The sequence below is a fragment of the Mus musculus genome, chromosome 9, assembly GCF_000001635.26.
Source record: "Mus musculus strain C57BL/6J chromosome 9, GRCm38.p6 C57BL/6J".
Taxonomy (NCBI): domain Eukaryota; kingdom Metazoa; phylum Chordata; class Mammalia; order Rodentia; family Muridae; genus Mus; species Mus musculus.
In genome coordinates this window covers 95,983,401-96,004,293 of record NC_000075.6, presented here as the reverse complement: position 1 = coordinate 96,004,293, position 20,893 = coordinate 95,983,401, and the positions used below count along the sequence as shown (strand labels likewise).

At 37.5% G+C, this 20,893-nt stretch overlaps 1 protein-coding gene across 7 annotated transcripts in view; it reads right to left on the bottom strand.

Moving 5' to 3' along the window:
• Positions 1–20,893, bottom strand: part of Xrn1 (5'-3' exoribonuclease 1) — a 103,057-nt gene that overhangs the window by 53,513 nt on the left and 28,651 nt on the right. For all 7 annotated transcript variants that reach the window (XR_001778898.2, XM_006511154.4, XM_006511155.4 and 4 more), the window contains exons 15-23: positions 18,991–19,110; positions 15,288–15,457; positions 13,198–13,318; positions 13,007–13,105; positions 9,091–9,194; positions 5,947–6,078; positions 4,718–4,880; positions 2,046–2,159; positions 352–450 (exon numbers count right to left, since the gene is read on the bottom strand). Coding sequence is in view for 6 of the 7 variants with exons in the window: in XM_006511154.4 (XP_006511217.1) it covers positions 352–450; positions 2,046–2,159; positions 4,718–4,880; positions 5,947–6,078; positions 9,091–9,194; positions 13,007–13,105; positions 13,198–13,318; positions 15,288–15,457; positions 18,991–19,110 (1,122 nt within the window). In the remaining variant the exon portion in view is untranslated. The remainder of the gene's footprint in view (positions 1–351; positions 451–2,045; positions 2,160–4,717; positions 4,881–5,946; positions 6,079–9,090; positions 9,195–13,006; positions 13,106–13,197; positions 13,319–15,287; positions 15,458–18,990; positions 19,111–20,893) is intronic.

The following is a 20,893-nucleotide window of genomic DNA, read 5'->3' as shown; positions in this document are numbered from 1 at the left end:
GGAGAATAAACTTGGTATCATTCTTCAGAAGCCATCTACTTGAGTTTTTTTCTCTTGTGAGGCAGGATCTCTCACTAGGCCTGGCATTCATCAATTAGATTCAGCTGGCTGGCAAAGTTAGCTCCAGGGACTCGTCTTCCATTACTGCCATTAAGCTCAGCTCTCATCCAAGGGGACATGAACTGGGGGCATGAACTAGGGACATGCTTCATTAAAAATATTTTACTAACTCAACTATCTCCTTAGCCCATTACACTTATTCTTAAAATACGGAAATTAATTTTAAGGAGGGAGAAAAATATCCTACTATTAAAGAAGTTTATTTTAAACCACACCAGCTATTGTACTTACATGCTGATTCTGTATTAAAGCATCAAGATTTGGCTCACATGGAATGCTGAAAACCACACGAATTCTCCCTTCTGTAATCAAGTCTCCTGAATCCTGAACCTGAGGGTGGAGGAAACCACACAGTTTTAATCTCTGTTATTACATTCATTGATGTTTCTCCTTATCTGAATTTTACTTTTCTAAAATAGAACACAACAATAAAATTAGACATGGAACAAGAATTAAGATTGATTGAGTCAGTCATTTTATATTTGCTTTAATAGATAATAAATATTAATCACATCTAAAAATTCACTTCCCTGTAGATAACATCAAATTAACAAAATGCTGCAAATAATATTTGAAAACATTTACCTTGATTCACCATCTTTAATACCATAAAGGATGTGTCTTTAATATTTGTATACCATGTGCATATTTACATGCATGGAAAAACAATAACAATTATTACTATTATTTTGAAACAAGGTTTCACTGTGCAGTTTCGCTTAGCATTGAACTCATTTAGGTTGATCTCAAACTTGGTAACCCACTGCTTCAGCCTCCTGAGGGCTGGGGTTATAAACGTGTACTACAATCCCCAGGACCAATCATGCTCTGAGGATACCTTAAAGACATCATTTCCTTTACCTGTATTTTAGCATATATTCTTTTTTTTTTTAAAGATTTTATTTATATGAGTACATTGTAGCTGTCTTCAGACACAGAAGAAGGCATCAGATCTCATTAGAGATGGTTGTGAGCCACCAAGTGGTTGCTGAGAATTGAATTCAGGAACTCTGGAAGAGCAGTCAGTGCTCTTAACCGGTGAGCCATCTCTCCGGCCCCTTTCTATATGTTATGTTTGTGGTCTGGAGATCAAACCCAGGGACTTGTCCATGCTGTGTACGTGCTTCACCACTGATCAATATCCACAATAGAAGCTTTCTTGTTTTATCTTTTTATTATTACTATGCAATGATGAATTCTTGATTTGCTTCACTAACTTCTAATTTGTTAGTGTAGTTAATTATTCTGCTACTTGAACTATTAGGATGTGGCCGCAGGAGCCCCTTTGCCTCCCTCCCATGCTCACTGACTCAGCCCTTTCATTCTTTTTGCACTTTTTACTTCCTGGCATCAGATATAGCAAGCTCATTTTGTGTCATCCTGGTTTGAGACTTACCATCAGGTAGGTACTTTACTGAGAAGAACTGCAGTTTTTAGAGAATGTTATGGTCTTAGAGGTCAAGATCTGGGCATCTCGTGTGTTCACTAATACCAGAGCGTCTGCTTCTTATGCTTTTGAAAAATATGTGTATGGGCACACACAAACATGTGTGCATAAGCACGTATGCTTCAGAATTCCTAACTACCTCCATTATGCCCCCAGCAGACTCTTTATTTTTTTCAATGGGAAGAGTGGGGTTATTAAAATTTCATTACCCTGTATCTAAAGCTTTCTAAAAATAACTTTATAATTGCTTCAGATATAACCTAATAAACAAGTGTATTAAAAAATACCAGACTTTGAATTCTTTATCTCGCCTCCTGATCACTGGCTCATCACTACAGCTAAATGCTGTGTTTTTAAGTTACTAGAGTGAATTATTTCTTATGTTTCCCATTTAGCATTACATTTTATTTTGCACTTACGATGCAAGAACTGTATTAACTTGAAAGAAGAAAAAAGTTAGTAAAAAATTGAAACTAACTTCTCCAGTGCAGCCATAATAAGGAGTTCCAAGCATAAAGACCATAGTTCTCGGTGGAAACAAGTCATCCAATGTCTTGATATTGGAGAAACGAGAGTCAAAAGCTCGGATGTCCTATATGAAATGAAATATAAGAGTCAATCATCACAGCTAATATTTATAAAACCTGCATATCATCTTTTTTTTGGAATTAACTCTGAAATGTCAGCAAATGTCAAGTATAAAGATTTTCTGTAAAATAAGACACAGTGACTGGGTACAGTATGCTCTCTTCCAGACACTTCATACATTTACCCCATTCATTTACTTCTTACCTAACCACTGGGAGCAGGCACTCATCATTAACTTCATTTGCCAAGACTGTCAAAAAAGGGATGAGCCTTGTCTAAGGTCACATAGCAAAGAAGCTATCTCAGACAACCTGTGCTCTTAACTACCTCACTATAGCTTATTAAGGGAGAAACAAAAATTACAGGGTTAGAAATACAGCAGTATTTATCCAAGGGATAGGGCTAGATTTCAAGTCCCTTCCACAGTGTATGTCTGAAATCACTGTCAGTACCAAAGCCTACAGATTCCTTTTTTATACCTATCCGTCTATGACAGTTTCCTCTATACACTGGATAACAGTGAGAGATAACAGCAATAAGAGACTCTGAATGTGGGCTCTTCCTTTCAGGGTTTGCACTGTAGTCACTTCTTCCCTTTACGTGATGCTGTGACTATACCAGGCCTCCATGATGAAATGTGCTGAATGACTAAGTCATGAGATGTGGGCGTTTGCTCCAAGCTTCAAGTGCAGCAGCAACAGTGACACTACAACTTTCCTTCACAACTTCACGTATGGGAGAATCATTCTTTTTTTTTTCCCAAGACAGGGTTTCTCTGTGTAGCCCTGGCTGTCCTGGAACTCACTCTGTAGGCCAAGCTGGCCTTGAACTCAAAAATCTGCCTGCCTCTGCCTCCCAAGTGCTGGGATTAAAGGCGTGCGTCACCACGCCCGGCTGGGAGAATCATTCTTATAACCTGTAACCTGACCATCCTCAGCATACAAGGAAAAGTTTCATCTTTTCATTTGAAGGAAGCATATTTAAGTGGCAGTACCACTACCCTTGCACTTTGGAGTCATTTACTAAAGTAAATGTTCCCATGTACCATGGTACCATGACAGCTGAGCTACTCAGTAGTAGGCAGCCCATACAGCAAGGATGCACTGGAGTAAGATGAGTTCCAGCTGAGGGAGAACGAAAGATTCATTCCAATATTCAGAATGGTGACCATTTAAAAATGTATGCCGGGCATATGAGGCCAGCCTGGTCTTACAGAGTGAGTTCCAGGACAGCCAGGGCTACACAGAGAAACCCTGTCTCGAAAAACCAAAAAAAAGTATGAATTGCTTAACTCTGGCATTTTCCAGGTAATAGTTTGACATTGGTTGAATGCAGGTAACTGAAGCTACGAAAAAGCAAACATTGACTTTCCACTGATACCTTATAATATTGGAGATTATGCAGAGCTCAAGCCTTTAATATTCATTAGTTTAATTCTGGCAAAAAGATAATTGTTTTAAAGAAAGGATCTTGATATGTTGCCCATGATGGTCTCTAATACATAATCTTCTTGCTTCAATTACCCAGGTGCTAGGACGACAGATATTCATCACTACACCTGTCTAAGCTAATATTTTTGAAGGATTAAAAAAAAATGTTGACATGTTAAGAATGAAGGGTGTATGTGCTAGAAAATTTATTCTAGAAAATATGTTCTTAAAAACTACCACAACATTGTCCAAGCATGGTGGCGCACAGCAATAATTCCAGTACTCAGAGGAAGTAGAGACAGGTGGATCAATGTGAGTTTACAACTACTTGTTTTATATGGTGAGTTCCAGGACAGTCAGTGCTATGTAATTGAGAGACCTTCTCTCAAAAAACAGAAAACAAAAGAAACAAAATCCCAAATCAACCAACCAACCAACCAACCAAACGAACAACAACAACAACAGCAACAACAACAAATCCAACCAAATCAAAACCATGTACATAGTTAAGGAACATGGAATAGTCCTTATAAAGAATAATATTAAAAGATGTAAAAAACCCCAAACCAGAACAGAAACATTCAGTGAGTTTGAGTCAGATGGCAGTTTGTAGGAGCTGGCTCTCAGCGCCTACCCCAGGGCTCCAGGACTAAAGGCCTGTTCTGGAGAGAGAGGGTTTAGGTTGCTGGCTTGGCTGCAAGCATTCTGACCCGCTGAGTCATCTGGGTAGCCCCTAAATAATATCTTTTATAAATTATGTTAAAAAGCTTTATTATATATTGCTAAATCATTATTAATTCATAAATATTAATTATTGTAACTGTCTTTTCTCTTTTGTTGCTTAGTCTTCAAACATCTAGGACTTTATGAATGCTAGGCAAGTAGTCTGTTTCTAAGCTGTATCTGTAGTACTTTAAGAAACTTTTCTTTTGAGACATGTTTTGTGCTAAATTGCCAAATTGCCTAGGCTGGCCTTGAACTCACTATCTGGCTTAGATAGACCTTGAACCTGTAATCTTTCTACTTCAGCTTCCTTTCAGAGATGGATTACAGGTGTGTACACAGACCTTTCTGCAGGACTTTTTATACAATGTGTTACATTAAGAGAGAATCGAGACTTGGCCAACTTTACCTTAACAATAGTTTGATAAACAAAAGGAAGAATTTGTTTTGACCACTGTTTTTCTAGACGAACTTCACCATTCTGACTGATTTGATATTTACGACCCGTGAGCAACTGAGCATACACAACAGCAGATGTTTCATTTATTATTATTCCCTTTCTTCTTAGATATCTAAAGGAAGAATAAAAAAGAAAGATCTCTATGTAGAAGTATGCATAAAGTCCAGGTGATAATCATCAGTTAAAGCAATTACAACCAAACCCCTGTATCACTGCAAACAAATGCGCGGCAGCTCTCAACACAGTGGTCCTCGTCCTTCCCGATGCTGGGACCTTTAATACAGTTAGCTCCTCATACTGTGCTGACCCCAACCATACAGTCATTTCGTTGCTATTCACAACTCACTGTTATGAATCATAACAGTCTTAGGTAACCCCTGTGAAAGGGTCACTTAACCTGCAAAGGGGTTGCGATCCCCAGGTCGAGCACTGCTGCTATAAACCTTTGATGGTACTGGTTTTAGACTATGGATCATTTCTCCACTGTATTTGTGACTGAATAAGATATTAATCTGTGAAAACACAGAACTCCACACTCAAGGAAGGCTGGACACACACAAAATAAATGTAAGGAAAAATTTAAACTGAAAAGTGAAAAAACTCACAGACAGAGGACTATTTAAGTATGTTAATTCACTACAAAGGCTCATTTGTTTTACTTCTATGTGATATAAACTTTACATAATTACCTCTTCCTTACAGATTCTTTTTCTTTTCAATTAAAATTCGCATACTTTTTAACACTCCACTCTTTCTCTATTTTTGAATGGCTTGAGGGATTGAGCAGGCCTTGAACATACAGACAGAGCTGAGTTCCAGCCCTGGCCCTCTTTATCTGTATCTTGGAAGCATAGATTTGACACTGCTAAGAGGAGTGAAACAGTCTCACAATCCTCCTGCCTCAGCTTCTGGAGTGTGGTAATTAAAGTTGTGTGCCATCATGCTCAACTACATTACTTTTTAAAAATGTATTTATTTAATGTGTATGGATGTTTTGCCTCCATGTCTGTCTGTGCACTGTGTGTGTGCCTGGTGCCTGTGGAGACCACAGTTAAAGACGAAGTGAGCTGCTGCATGGGTGCTGATAACTGAACCAAGGCCAACTCTGTGAAGAGAAGCCAGTCTCATAACCTCTGAGACATTTCTCTAGCTACCAACCACGTCCTCATGACACTCACTGTTCTGAAATTCCTTGTATTTCTTTAGTCCAGTTCGATTGTTCTTTATCTGTAAGTTGGATGACTTTAGATGGTGGGGCAGTTTTTCCCAAATAAACCTTCTGTGTTCCTGGAGGTTCTTCTATGTAAAACCTTAGAGATAAAAACAATGTAAAAATTATATGAGCCTAAATTTGTGCTTTAATGTAGAGCTTATCCAGAGTTAGTGTTCAGAGTAAAAAAATTTTACACGGTACAATTGCAAAACCCCAAATCTGCAAACCCAAACTTTTTTTTTTAAATACAGTAATAAAAACTAAGAGAATAACGCCGGGCGTGGTGACGCACGCCTTTAATCCCAGCACTCGGGAGGCAAAGGCAGGCGGATTTATGAGTTCGAGGCTAGCCTGGTCTACAAAGTGAGTTCCAGGACAGCCAGAGCTATACAGAGAAACCCTGTCTCAAAAACAAAACAAAACAAAACAAACAAACAAACAAACAAACAAAAAACCCCTAAGAGAATAACAGAGAAACCCTGTCTCAAAAAACCAAAACCAAACCAAACCAAACCAAACCAAAAAACAAAAAACTAGAGAATAAAGATGTGTGGGAATTTCCTATGTTTTGCATGTTGGTATGTCCCTGGATGCCCAGCAATTTGAGGAATTAGGGGGAAGAAGATATCTTGATTCCATGAATTTGAGACCAGCCTACATAACACAGCAAGATCCTGTCTCACCCCAAGAAAAGATGAAATATTTAGAACATAAATATTTAATGAACATAACATGAAATATTTAGAAATAAACAGAACAAGATGCAAATGTTGCCTGCATAATGAAAAGATAAAACACTAATTAAAAAAAATCAAAGATGTAAATAATGGAGAAGCATATTGCATTCATGGATTAACAAACTTCCCCAAACTCATTTATAGGTATAAAATTTTTTCTTTTTCTTATTTTTAAGCTCCCCTCACCCCATCTCTTTCCTCTTCTCCTCCCCATCTTTCTTTCAAGACAGGGGACAGCTATGTAGTACAGGCTAGCCTTGAACCTCCTCGTATCCTGGACTAGTCTTGAATTTGTAGAGATCTTCATGCCTTAGCTTAGTGCTGAGATTATGAGTGTAGCCTATCATGTCCTTTATATTTAATAAAATTTCTATAAAAATGTCTTCAATATTTACAGATATAGAACAATCTGTCTTAAAAAGAATCAAATTAGAAGAGCTAAAACCATTTTTAATGATTTAAAAGAAAATGGTTTAAGAAAAAGAAGTCAAATGCATCACTTTGATGCTAAGACTTGGCATAAAGTTATAGTAATCAAGAAATTGGAATAGATAATCCATAAACATGAGTAGAATAGAGAACTAAAACAAAAATCCACACAGATACATTCAGCTTTAAAAAATGTTGGCTGCTGTCGTGCTGGGGCTCTGTGCAGAGTAGATAAATGCTCACCCATTGATCCAGAGTCCCAGGCTGTAACTTTTGTTTTCTATTACTTTTAAACATATATTTCATTTTTTATGTGTAAAGTGTGAAAGTCTGCATGCATGCATGTGCCCTGAAGGCCTGAAGAGGCTTTGGATCCCTGCAACTGGAATTAGGGATGGCTGTGAGCTGCTGTGTGAGAGAGGGAACTAAACTCAGGTCCTCTGCAAGAGTGTACGGCTCTTCACCGCTGAGGACTCTCTCCAGCTGACATAACCAACTTTTGATAAAAGCAATCCAACAAAGCAAAGATAATCTTTAACAAATGATGTTTATGGACAAGTATATTATACAACCTAAGTCTGTAAAATTATGCAAAAATTCATTTAAAATAAATCACTGACAATGTAAAAGATGATAAAAACGATAAAATATTTTAAAGAAAATATTAACAATCTCAACTACATCTAAAAGAGTAAAGTTTACTGATCCCAAAAATGATCCTCAAGATTTCTCAGAGACAAACTAATCCCAGCGACCGTAAAGACTCACAGTGATAGTGGCTTTTTTAAATATAATTCATTAAAGAGCACACCAGGGAATATATGCAGCGTTAGGAAACTGTGTCTCCTGAAAGGAGAGTGGACAAAGGACTGGTCTTCTAAAATTAAAATCCGATGTGTGAAGATCCTTTTTGGCATATAATAACTAGAAAATATAACTTTGATCCAATTTCTCTAATCAAAACTTAGTTTTAGTTACACACAAGTAAAAAAAGATGACAAGATTTATATGAAATAAGTTTAAAATGAGTAAGAAAGACCTGCCTAACTATTCATTAAGAGAATATGAACATAAATAAAATGGCTAAGATTATTCTTAAAAAATAAGACAAGGGGGACTTGAGAGATGTTCATTATATAAGATGGCTGCTCTTCCAGAGGACCTAGGCTTGATTCTGAGCATTTACATGACAGCTAATAGCTATTTAAAACTCTGGTCCTATACCCTCTTTTGGTCTTCAGACAACAGTTATACACATGACACAAAGACATACCTGCAGGCAAAGCACTCATATACATACATAAAATGAATGAATCAAAACAAAACAAAACAAAACCAATAAATCAAACCAACCAACCAACCAAACCACAAGGCAACACAGCAAGGCTCTGACTCATTGCTTTGTTTAAAATCAATGTACTACCTATTTTAGCAGGTAGAAGCACCTTATTGCACAGGCCAGACAATACTCAGAGCCTATAGAAGGAGAGAACACACTACCAAATGTTGTCCTCTGACTTCCACTGAAACCCTGCCCCGCCACTCATCCATCATACATACACACATATATACTATACAAATCAGTGTATTATTGAAATAGAATCTGGGAAGAATATGAAAAATGAAAGGCTCTATAGGTTACTAATTCTTATCAGAAAGATAAACATACTTGCTAAACAACACAATGGTTATTGCTTGGAAAAGAACTAGGTTATAAAACCCCCAGCCTATTAAAAGAAGAAAAGAAACAAACACAATATAATGTATCTAATATATCTCAAGCAATGCATAAAATAAACTGTCAACAATGTTGACATTCAAGTGGTGTAAGTACCATTATGGACCACAGTGTAAATGCTCTTATAATAATTTTATCATTCAAAATAAATGAGTTATGAAAGAGCAAAGCAAATATAACAGAGGAACCATGAATTGTATCTTACTTAGTTTCACCATCTGATACTGCCACAACTCTAGCTTCTTCAAGATGAGGCCAGTTAACAAAGACTGCCTTTCCCAGCACCGCCGAAGCTATGTTCTCTATCCTCTAAAAAGCAGAACCAGAAAAGTTCATTCACTTGTTAAGTCAAAGAGAAAACTTTTCAGAGGCAAATTCTGCAAATTCTCCATTTAGTTTAAATTGTAAAATGAATGAGATGGATTAGTGATGACAAAATTCCCTTAACTAGGAAAATTCTGAATTTCCTTGTTAGATTCATATTTATCTTTCTTACTTCTCTGATAAGAAAGAAGACTGAAAAGAATAGTAGTGATGTCTCTTTAGATTCATTTTGGTTGGTACTTAAGGCAGCATCTAAGAAATACAAGAAAAAGAAGTTTCTCATATCACTATGTGGCATGTTAACAAAAACGAACATCAGATTTGAAGTTAGGGGACACAATTCCAAATTTTGGTTTTACTCCCTTAAGAAAAATTAATCAAATTATGTTTTCCTTTATGAGTAGAATAGACAATGTCTTCCTTGAACTGCTGAAAATAAAGAAAAATAATATACATAATAGTGTAAAATCCTATAAAATATTCTATATTAAGTAGTATCTTAAGTAAAACTTCAGCTTTAAAAAGAAACTAAAGGCTGGGGGTGGTGGCGCACACCTTTAATCCCAGCACTTGGGAGGCAGAGGCAGGCAGGTTTCTGGTTCGAGGCCAGCCTGGTCTACAAAGTGAGTTCCAGGACAACCAGGGCTACACAGAGAAACCCTGTCTCAAAAAAACCAAAAAAACAAAACAAAACAAAAAAAAACCAAAAAAAAATTAACTAAAGTTTAAATAAAAATTTTATTTATCTTTAAAATTACATTTAAGTTTTTTGGTTGGTTTGTTTGCTGTTTGTTTCGAAACAAGGAAGGACTCATGAAGCCTAGGATGGTCTAGAACTTGCTATCTACTATGGATTATGTTGAATTTCCTGCTTGCACTTATCAAGTGTTGGGATTATAGACGTGTCCCTTTAACATGTCCAGTTTAGTATGGTTCTGGGGATCTACCCTAGGGCTTTGCGCATCCCAGGAAGGCACTCTACTGAGAGCGTTACACCCCAGCTGAGTAGGTACAGATGGCTTTCTGAGCACTCACACAGCCTCACTGCTACACAGCAGGGCACAGGGTTGGCTTTTATCCTAACCCTGGGGAAGGGGCATGAGGATCAGCACTTCAGCGCCATCCTCACTTATTCAGGGATTTGAGGCCAGCCTGGGAGACATTAGATCCTGTCTCAAAACAGAAACAACAAAAAAAGGTTTTTTTGAAAATTTTTATTAGATTTTTCTTTATTTACATTTCAAATGTGAAACGAAAAAATTTTAAGCAATAAGAGATGATTATTTTATATTCTGTTCAATAATCAGATTTTTCTTAAAGTGAACATCTAAAACTAAAGAGAAACAATGCTGTCAAAGAAAGCAAGTTTCAACATTAGAACTAAGTTCCCTCAATTATTCTTTCCTTTCTCTATACTCATGTTTTATCTGAGTCCCCTATTTTCAGTTATGTTTTGGAAAAAAAAAAGCACCTTTCTCTTCCAGATTAATTCTTTCTGAAGCTCTAAGTGAAATCCACTATTATGTCATGTGTGGTCTTACTATTATATGAATCCTTTTCCATTACAAAAGCATGAAGAAATCCCAGGAGCTCTACTTTCTTCTGTAGGTGGTTTTTCTGGATCATCTTCCAATTTCTTTCAGCTCTCTTTGTACTAATAAAAGTCAATTTTTAAAAATCTCTCTCTCTTTTTTTTTTTAAGACAGAGTTTTGATATGTAGCTCTGGTTGGCTGGAAACAATGTAGATAAGGCTAGCCTTAGACTTCCAGAGACCCAACTGCCTCTGCCTCTGGAGTGCTGGGATTAAAGACATGTAGCAGCTAAGAATGTCCATTTTTTTTTTTTGTTTTGTTTTGTTTTGTTTTTTGTTTTTTTTTGTTTTTTCGAGACAGGGTTTCTCTGTGTAGCCCTGGTTGTCCTGGAACTCACTTTGTAGACCAGGCTGGCCTCGAACTCAGAAATCCGCCTGCCTCTGCCTTCCAAGTGCTGGGATTAAAGACATGTAGCAGCTAAGAATGCCCATTTTTATGTATACATATGACTGGTGTGAGGTACTCACGGTGGTCAGAGTGGGCACCAGATCCCAGGAGCTGGGGTTAGAGCAGTCTGAGATGGGTGCTGGGAACAGTACTCTGGGCCTCCACAAAAACAGCAAGCACTCTTAACTTCTGGGCCATCGCTCCAGCTCTGATCACAGCTTTCTTAGTCGAGGACTTAATGCCTGCCTGCCCCCTTTACTTCTTATGCACCCACTCTTCTATCTCCTGTCTTTAAGAACTGAATTCTGCACTCACCAATAAACTGCAATGAAACTCAGACACTGTTTCACTTTCTACTTTCCTTTAAGATTTTGCAACATAAAGCTTTGGCCCCAAGTCTTTGTGATACCACTTAACTTGGGAATCACTCCTTGTAATTTCTGTGTTCTCAATGTCACTTTAAATGGCTCCTTTGCCGTCTTTATTATTGTGGATATTTCATTTTTTCCCTTTCATTTGCTTTTTTAAAAAAAGATTTATTTGGGCTAGAGAAATGGCTCAGAGGTTCAGGATGCTCTTTCAGATGCCCTGAATTCAATTCCCAGCAATCAATCACATGGTGGCTCACAACCATCTATACTGTGATCTAGTGCCCTCTTCTGGCCTGCAGGCATACATGTAGGTAGAACACTATTCATAATAAATGAATATTTTTTAGAAAGACTTAATCATGTGTATGAATGTTTTGCTTACATCTATGTATGTTCAAACCAAGTGTGCTTAGTGCCTACAGAAGCCATAAGATAGCATTAGATACTTTGGAACTGGACTTATAGACCGTTGTAGGTGCTTGGAACCAAATCTAGGTCTTCTCCAAGAGGGACAATTCAAGTCATCTCCCTAGCCCAGGTATTTTCTTTAATGTTGAGATTATGAACATTGAGTGCAAACTCATTTTGGGAAAAAAATGTCAAGGCCTCAGCCATCAGTCATCTGCTCGGAACTTACACTAACAACATCTGTCTCCAACGTCTAGCTTGAGGAATTTAAGTGTGTGTCAGCAGCTTTTAAAACTGAGTTCTATCTTTGTGAAACACTGGTTAAGAAAGGTTACCAGGATAGCGCTAGTTAGGATATCCTAGTAACCACCTTAAGATTTGATCATGATTAGTCTCCCAAACCAACACCCTTTCTATTTTAACTTTTATTTTATTTTATTTTATTTTAACTTTTCTTGTCCATCAAGCCACTATTACTTTCTAGCTCATCAGCCTGGACAGTTCAATTACAGGTACTATCGTCCTAGGTCTATGAACTTGTAGGTTTTACTATTCTTCTTTTGTCAATTTACTCAAGAATATTACTATCAGATTAATCTTTATGCAGATATCAATCTCAAAATAACTGTCACAAGAGGTAAAATACAAACTCCTTAGCCTGGTATTCAAGATCCTCCATAAACTACCTCAGTTTCTCTTTTAGACATAAAGGTTAAAAAAAAGATCACAGCTATTTATTTTGAAGCTGAGAATACTTCCTTCAACAAGAATGCCTTTCCCTCCCTGTCCTAACATCTCTTAGCACCTTGGCTCCAACTTCTGCTCATCGACACAAGTCCCTAAGCACCAGCCAGCACAGTCTATCTCCTCTTCAGATTTCATTCATGGCGTTGGTTAGAAAGGCTTTTAGGGCCATTTTAAAAGCTGAATCTGAGTTATGGCACATAAAAAAACTTGGTAGAGATAAGCAGTTTTATGCATGTCAAATATTCTACAAATAAATAATCAAATAAATAAATAAACAAACAAAGTACTTACAAGTTCATCTGGTTCTGCATTTACTGAAATTTCCAACATCAAGTTTTCACCACGACTACTCTGCTGGAATACTTGAACACCACTTTTCTTCAAAAAAAACTTTAAAAGAATTCAAAAATTTTAATTTTAATTCTTTATAATCACTTTACTTTTAATAAAGTGAAAAAAGTCTGAATTAAATAGCCACTGACTTTATGTTTGATGTGTTTCAAAGTAGGGAATCCACAGAAATATAATGCCTTCTGGTCAACCCTGGTTATTTTGTTCTTGTTTATGTCTACGCGCCAAGCATCTAATGATATCATTTTATACCTAGAAAATAAATCAAAGTATTTAACTTAAAATTCAAACATTATAAGCAACTATAGCTTTCAACGTTTTCTTGATTATTTCATAAGAATCACCATTCCTTTAAAAGAGAGACATGTGTGGTGGCACATATCTGTAATTCCAGTACATGAGAAGCAGAGGCAGGAGATGACAAGTTCAAGGCCAGTGTGAATTACAGAATGAGTTCTAAGCCAGCCTAAGAAGGATAGTGAGGCCCTATCTAAAAAACCACCACTACTACCACTAGTAAAACACACACACACACACACACACACACACACACACACACACACACACACACACACACATACACACACACACACACACGAATTATTCCTTTAAAGAAAATACAGGCATAGTGGTTTATACCTATAATCCCAAACTAGGGAGGCTGAGGTAGGTGGATTGTTCTGAGTTCAATGCTAATCTGAACTATGGAATAAAATCCTGTCTCTTAGGAAAACCCAGCCAGCCAACCAACAACCCATCCAACAAGAACAAATCAGGAGCAATGAAGTGGGTAAAGGCACTTTCTAGGATCCATAGGGTAAAAAGAGAGAACTGACTCCCAAAAGTTGTCCTTTGGTCTCCATATACTTGTAGCATACTTGTTCATAAGCACACATGTATATGAACACACACACACACACACACACAAATATAAAAAAAAAATGAAAATTTTTATGACAAAGAACCCTAAAGTAAAGAGCGATCCAGCTTCCCTGCTGTTACCAGTCCAGATACTATTAGGCCTGTAGATCACCAAGTAAAGGGTTTTTATCCCACTAATTTAGGACAAGCTATATATAATTTATTATTAACAACCGAGGGGCAAGGAGATGGCTCAGGCAGTCTAATGCTTGCCTCCCACACTTGAGGACCTAAGTTCAGTGCCCAGCATGCACCTAACAGGCAGGTGCAGCAGCATGTCTCTGCAAGGCCAGCGCTGGGAGCTGGGGACAGGAGGATCCCTGTGCATGCTGGCTAGCCAGACTAACAAAATTGATGACTTCCAGGTTCAGTGAGACAATCTATCTAAAAATAAACGAATAAATGATTAAGTACAAGTGCAGAATGACTGAGAGAGATCAGTCTATGCTCATAGTCACACACAAAGGGAAACAGAAAGCATAATATAAATCTCTTTCATGTTCTAAAAGATTAACATTTCAATAATCTATGTTTCTTTTACAAAAAATAAATATTACAACCGAAAATGTTCACTTAGCTGTTACATACAAACATTTTCAGGGAAGGTAAGAAAAGAGGAAAAATGGGAGTGGAATTTTAATGGGGAGAGAATGAAAAACAGATTGAAGGAGCAAAATAGAGGTTCTTGATTTTTTTCTTGTATGTGGCTTGAGTAGTGGATGGTAGTAAGAGGGCGAGTTAGGGTGTAATGCTAGGGACAGAGCTGAGTTACGGTGTAATGCTAGGGACAGAGCTGAGTTACGGTGTGATGCTGGGGACAGAGCTGAGTTACGGTGTGATGCTGGGGACAGAGCTGAGTTAGGGTGTGATGCCAGGGACAGAGACATGACAATGAAAACAAAACTACACACACTTAAAACAGAAACTGTCTATAAACTACAGCGCTACACTAGGAAGAAAGTGTATATGACTGTAGTAGGAAAGAGAGCAAACACCTGCTTAAGGTAGAAAATGACGTAAGCGATGGAGAGAGGTGCTTGGCGAGCAGGCGCTGCTCACAAACTGTTACTTTCATTCTGGGACTGAGACATGTTATGTTGCTGGTTTTGAACTCCTGGGCTCAAACAAGAGCCTTCTACCTCAGACTCCTAAGTAGCTGGGACTATAAGCTTGAACTATTATACCTACGTTATTGTATATCAACTAACTGTCACAAAATATTAATTCTTCCCATAGATATGCAAGCCTGTGTTTGTGTGTGAGTTCTTTTATTGTTGGTAAAGTGACCAAATACCATTACCTTGTACAACATCGTTCTATGGCAGGGAACTTTTCTGGCCATGGAGAGGAGTAGGTGAACTCTGTGTCTCTGTCATACCAGCACATCAGGCACTCACTGTGCTGGTTTCTTTTCCTCTCTTCTTTTTTGAGGGAGTGGTTACATGTCTCCATGGCTTCCAATAATCGCGTCTGATATAAATAACAGTAAAAAAAATTTTTTAATCCCATAATCTCAACATACAGAAAAGTATTTTCTCCTTTGTATACATACTATCTTGCTCTGAAAAAAATAACATCTTGGGCTGATTGGGTGGTTCAGCAGGTAAGGGCACTTGCTGCCAGTCTGATGACCTGAGTTGAATCTCTGGGACACATATGATGGAGGGAGATATCAACTCTCACAGGTTGTTCTGACCTCTACCTGTGCATCATGTCATGACTGAGTACATGCATACACATGTGTGTGCACACACATGTATACATACACAGCAAATAATAGCGAAACAAGAGTGCAGGTACATACCAAGTTATACACCAGCCTGTCTTAAAACACCAGAGACAAACATAAACAACAAAAGGTCCAGAGGGAAGAAACTGCCAAGTAAGAAGGCAAATCAGAAGCTACCAGAGTATAAAGAAAACTTAGGATAAGAAAAAGTAGACTCATATTCAAAGACAGTAAGAGAGATCTTAAAAGACAGGTTATGAATTACTATGCCTTGCTAGGCATGTGGTGCTATCTAGAGATAAAAGCTACCAAAACTAAGAATTCATAAAATAAAAGGAACTGATATAAAAACTAAAAGCATAGGCCCGCTTATAAATATTTAAGCTTTATTTGTTTAATGATTTACTGACTTGTGCACATACACAGGCATGCTTGCCTGTGTGCGAGGTTAACACCAATGTGTCTTCCTCTAGCACTTTCCACTTGATGATTGGTTTCATTTTTGGTTTACTTATGTGTAAAGGTGTTCTGCTTGCATAAAAGTTCATGTGCTATGTATGTTCCCGTTGCCTTTGAAGGCCAGGAGGGCATTGGATCCCCTGAAACTGGAGTTACATATGGCTGTGAGTGGCCATGTGGGTGCTGGAATTGAACCCAGGCCTCATGGAAAAGCAAGCCTTAATTGCTAAGCCATCTCTCCAGTTCCATTTCTATTTTTTAAAATTAAACTATTATGTGTGTATGTACACATGTACATAGATGCATACATGCCATGGCACATGTGTGGGGAGTCAGATGAAAGAAAAGTAAGAAAGAATGCAGGATTCAACATAGAAAACCAGCAAACCTTTAACACTAATAGAGAAAAAAAGAGAACCAAACCTGATCCAACTGACATGGATTATATTAAACAAACAAACCACCATGACTACCACCAAAAATACTAAGAAAACTATAGAAATTAACAAACCTTTTTTCAGTAATAACCTTAAATGTAAATGAAGAAGAGAGAGAAGGAGAAGGAGGAGGAGGAAGAAGAAGAGGAGAAGGAAGAAGAAGAGGAGGAAGAGGAGGAGGAGAAGGGAACAACAACAACAAGAGATGCAGACTATAGCTGAGTGGACTGAAAAACAGGACCCAACTGTTTGTTTTCTCCAAGAAACTCTTCACTAGCAAAGGCACCCACAAATTGTGATCGGAAAGACCCTAAGTCGGCCTGTCAAGTGAAGAGAAGAAAAAAACCTAATGTACATAATTTCATATTTGAAAGTGTAGATTGCACACCAAAAACTAGTCAGAAAAGATAAGACCATTCTATATAAAGATGATATAATTCTATTAATCAAGATGATATAATGATTGAAATACATTCTCTAAATGTTTCAGCTCTCAATTTCACAAAATAAACACCAATAGGCATAAAAAGTCTCATGGGTCTTGATAGAGTAATAGTGATGACTGTGACGGCTATTTTTGGTTGTCAACTAGACTGCATCTGGAATGAACTATAATCTAGATTGAACTACAGTCTAGACATGTAGGACACACCTGTGAGAGATTATTTTTGCTTAGGTGAATCCCTTCTAGACCTGTCCTTTGAGATCAGAAGACACACACGTTTGGTCTGGATCTAGAGGAGGGAAGACACACTTTAATCTGGGCCACATCTTCTGCTGGACATGGAAGAAGGAAGCTTGCCCTCACCTGGCTAGCATTGTCTATTCCTTCACTGGCATTGGAGCCTAGTTCTTTGGAATTTTAACATAAACTGAAGACCAGTCAGACATCCATCATGCAGACTGAGAAACTACAGCCAGCCATTGTTGGATTAGCTGGACTGTATCATTCCGATAAGTCTCACATCTATACTCATTCTATAAGTTCTACTTCTAAGAACCCTGACTAGTACAGATGACTTTAGTATTATATTCTTACCTATGCAAAAATTAACAGAGAAACTCCAGAGTTAAACCACACCAAGACCAAATGAACGTGTGAGGTATCTACCTACAAGAGACATCAAATATATATTCTTCGCAGCCCATGGAACCATCTCTAAGACCACATTCAAGGCCACAAATCAAGTCTTCGTAAATATAAAAGCATGAAGGTATGCCCCAGCAGACCAGCATTTGGGAGGCAGAGGCTAGAGGGACAGTTTAAGGTTATTCTCAGCTACACAACAAATCAAGTCTGGACTATGAGACGATCTCAAAAAGTCAAAAAAAAGAGTGAATCAAAATAATTCCTTGTATCTTATCAGATCATAGTGGAATGACACTAGATCTCAATAGCAAAGAGAAACTATGTAAACCACACAAATACATGGAAACTGAATAATGCACACTTGCCTGAGGTGGGCAATTGAAGAAATCATGGAGGAGTTTCTACAATCAACTTAAAATAGAGGTCCAACATAGCACACATGCTGGTTTACAGCTAAGTCCAACATAGCACACGTGCTGGTGTACAGCTAAGGGAGCTGGTGACTGAAAATTGATGACTATTAAGTGCTTACATTAAAGAAAACATCAGTTATCTCAAATAAATAATACCTCAAGGCTTTAGAAATGAAAGAATAAGATATATCCCCAAATCGTAGGTGGGAAAAGACTTTCTGAAAGGAACCCATGAACATAGGATACGATCCAAAGAATTCAAAACCAAGATTGAACAAAATTAAGGTATTTTTTAATAGTAAAGAAAACAATTTGCAAAGTTAAGAGACAGACTATAAAATGGAAGAAAATCTTTGCTAACTATACATCTGATAGGGGATTAGTATACAGAATGACTATATCTATAGTGACTCTCAAAAATTACATAGAAAAAATCATTTAATAACTAGGGAAATGAACTGGACAGACAGTTCTCTAAAGAATCATTCCAAATAGCGAATATATGAAAACACGTTCAACAGTCTCAGCCATCAGGGAAAGAGAAATGAAAAGAACTCAGAGTCTATCTCACTCCATGTAGAACGACCATCATCAAAACAACAAATGATGGGGGCTGGGGAGACAGCTTAGTTGGTAATAGATATAAACACCATCAAAATCTGAGTTTGATTCCTAACCTGCCCATGTAAAAGGCTGGGCATGGTGGCACACACTTGCACTCTAAGTGCTGGGTAGAAAGAGACAGGAAGGTCCCTAGGAGGCGAGCCCCAAAAACAAGGTGTCTGATGGTATCTGAGGAATTACACCTAAGATGTTCTTTGCCTGCCTCAAATAAAAAGCCTATGTGTTTATATGTAATTATTTCATATACTGACCTCATCAATAAACGGTATTAATACCACAGCTTCCCATTCCTGTTGTTTCCCATTTAGATCAGTTTTGAAATCAGGTGGATAATATTCTATAATTGGCGAGTCTTCACTGGTCATCAAATGCTGTGAAAATATAAACAGGAAAGCTGAGATATGAGAGACAATATAACTTTTCATTAACGTAGTTACAACATTTCCTTACTTTACTAGGTTGTAACAATGTATTTAGTATATTATAATTTTCAATAAAAATTTTCTCCTTTTTTCTGAGACAGCATGTCACTAATGTTGTAATTAAAACCCACTTGGTCTTAGCCTCCACTGTTGGGATTACAAGCCTGTGACAGCTTGTTCAGCAGACTCATTTCTCCTGCTCCTTTAATTTAGTTATGGAGCAAAGCTACCTTTACTGTGAGTTACTTCTCACGCTCTCTTTCTCAATCTCTGTCTTGAGACATAATATAAGCAGTCCAGGGTAGCCTTGAGCTCAAGATGCTCCCTCCTCAGCCTAAGGAATGCTGGAATTATAGGTGCACACCCCTCACCCCTGCTAATATTAGCTTTAATTCTGTCATTTTTATTTAGAAACTATTTTTTTTAAGATTTATTTATTTAATGTACATGAGTACACTGTAGCTGTCTTCAGACACACCAGAAGAGGGCATCAGATCCCATTACTGATGGTTGTGAGCCACCATGTGGTTGCTGGGAACTGAACTCAGGATCTCTAGAAGAATAGTCAGTGCACTTACCCACTGAGCCATCTCTCCAGCCCCTAGAAACTTTTATTACAATTATGTATTTGTATGTATACGCCATGTGTCATGGTGCACATTTCATGGTGTGTGCTATGGAAGTCAGAGGAAAACTTGTGGGAGTCAGGTCTCTCCTTGACTGTGTGGACACTGGGGACTCAGTTCACCAGTGTGGCAGCATGCATCTTTACCTGCTGAGATTCTTGCCAGCCCCACTTTTACTTTTCTACTGTTTTTTTCATTTTATAAGATGTACCACCTAACTTCTGTTTTCTCATTTGTAAATTCAGTTCATTTCCTTTCACACACTTCCAACAGTTTTCCATCTCAACCTCAAACTAATTTACTTCCATTCTTTAATCAATTGATTCTAGTAATATGATTACTACCATCAAAATAATTTTTAAAGGGCTGGTGAGATGGCTCAGTGGGTAAGAGCACCGACTGCTCTTCCAAAGGTACAGAGTTCAAATCCCAGCAACCACATGGTGGTTCACAACCACCCATAATGAGATCTGACGTCCTCTTCTGGTGCAGCTGAAGACAGCTACAGTGAACTTATAATAATAAATAAATCTTTGGGCCGGAGTGAGTAGGGTTGACCAGAGCGAGTAGAGGTCCTAAATTCAATTTCCAACAACCACATGAAGGCTCACAATCATCTGTATAGCTACAGTGTACTCATGTACATAAGATAAATAAATCTTTAAAAAAATAATTTTTAAAAAGTCAAATCCAAGACCCACAATGCCATTAATAAAAGTCTGATAACATAGATTTTTATTATATTCTATAAAAAGGTAGACAAAGAAACCATATCAGTATCTTATGCAAAAAAGCATTAGAAAATGAAAAGGGAAAGTTAAAAATATTAAAAATAAAGTAGCATATTCCTAAGGTGATAATCTAAACTTTAATTGCTATTGCATGAACACTAAACAAATGTGCTTATTACATAGTTATTGCCTAACAGTGGTAGACTATCAAAGCTTAATGTAGCTGAAGAAAAAAAAAAAGACATCAAAGATTATTTAAGAAGGGATATGACAATGTTAAAGGAGCAATAAGTGTACGTGTTTGCACCTACCCCAAGTTGTGAGACCACAATCCTAGAAAACTGAATAACAATTACTTTTACAATCTGATTAGTA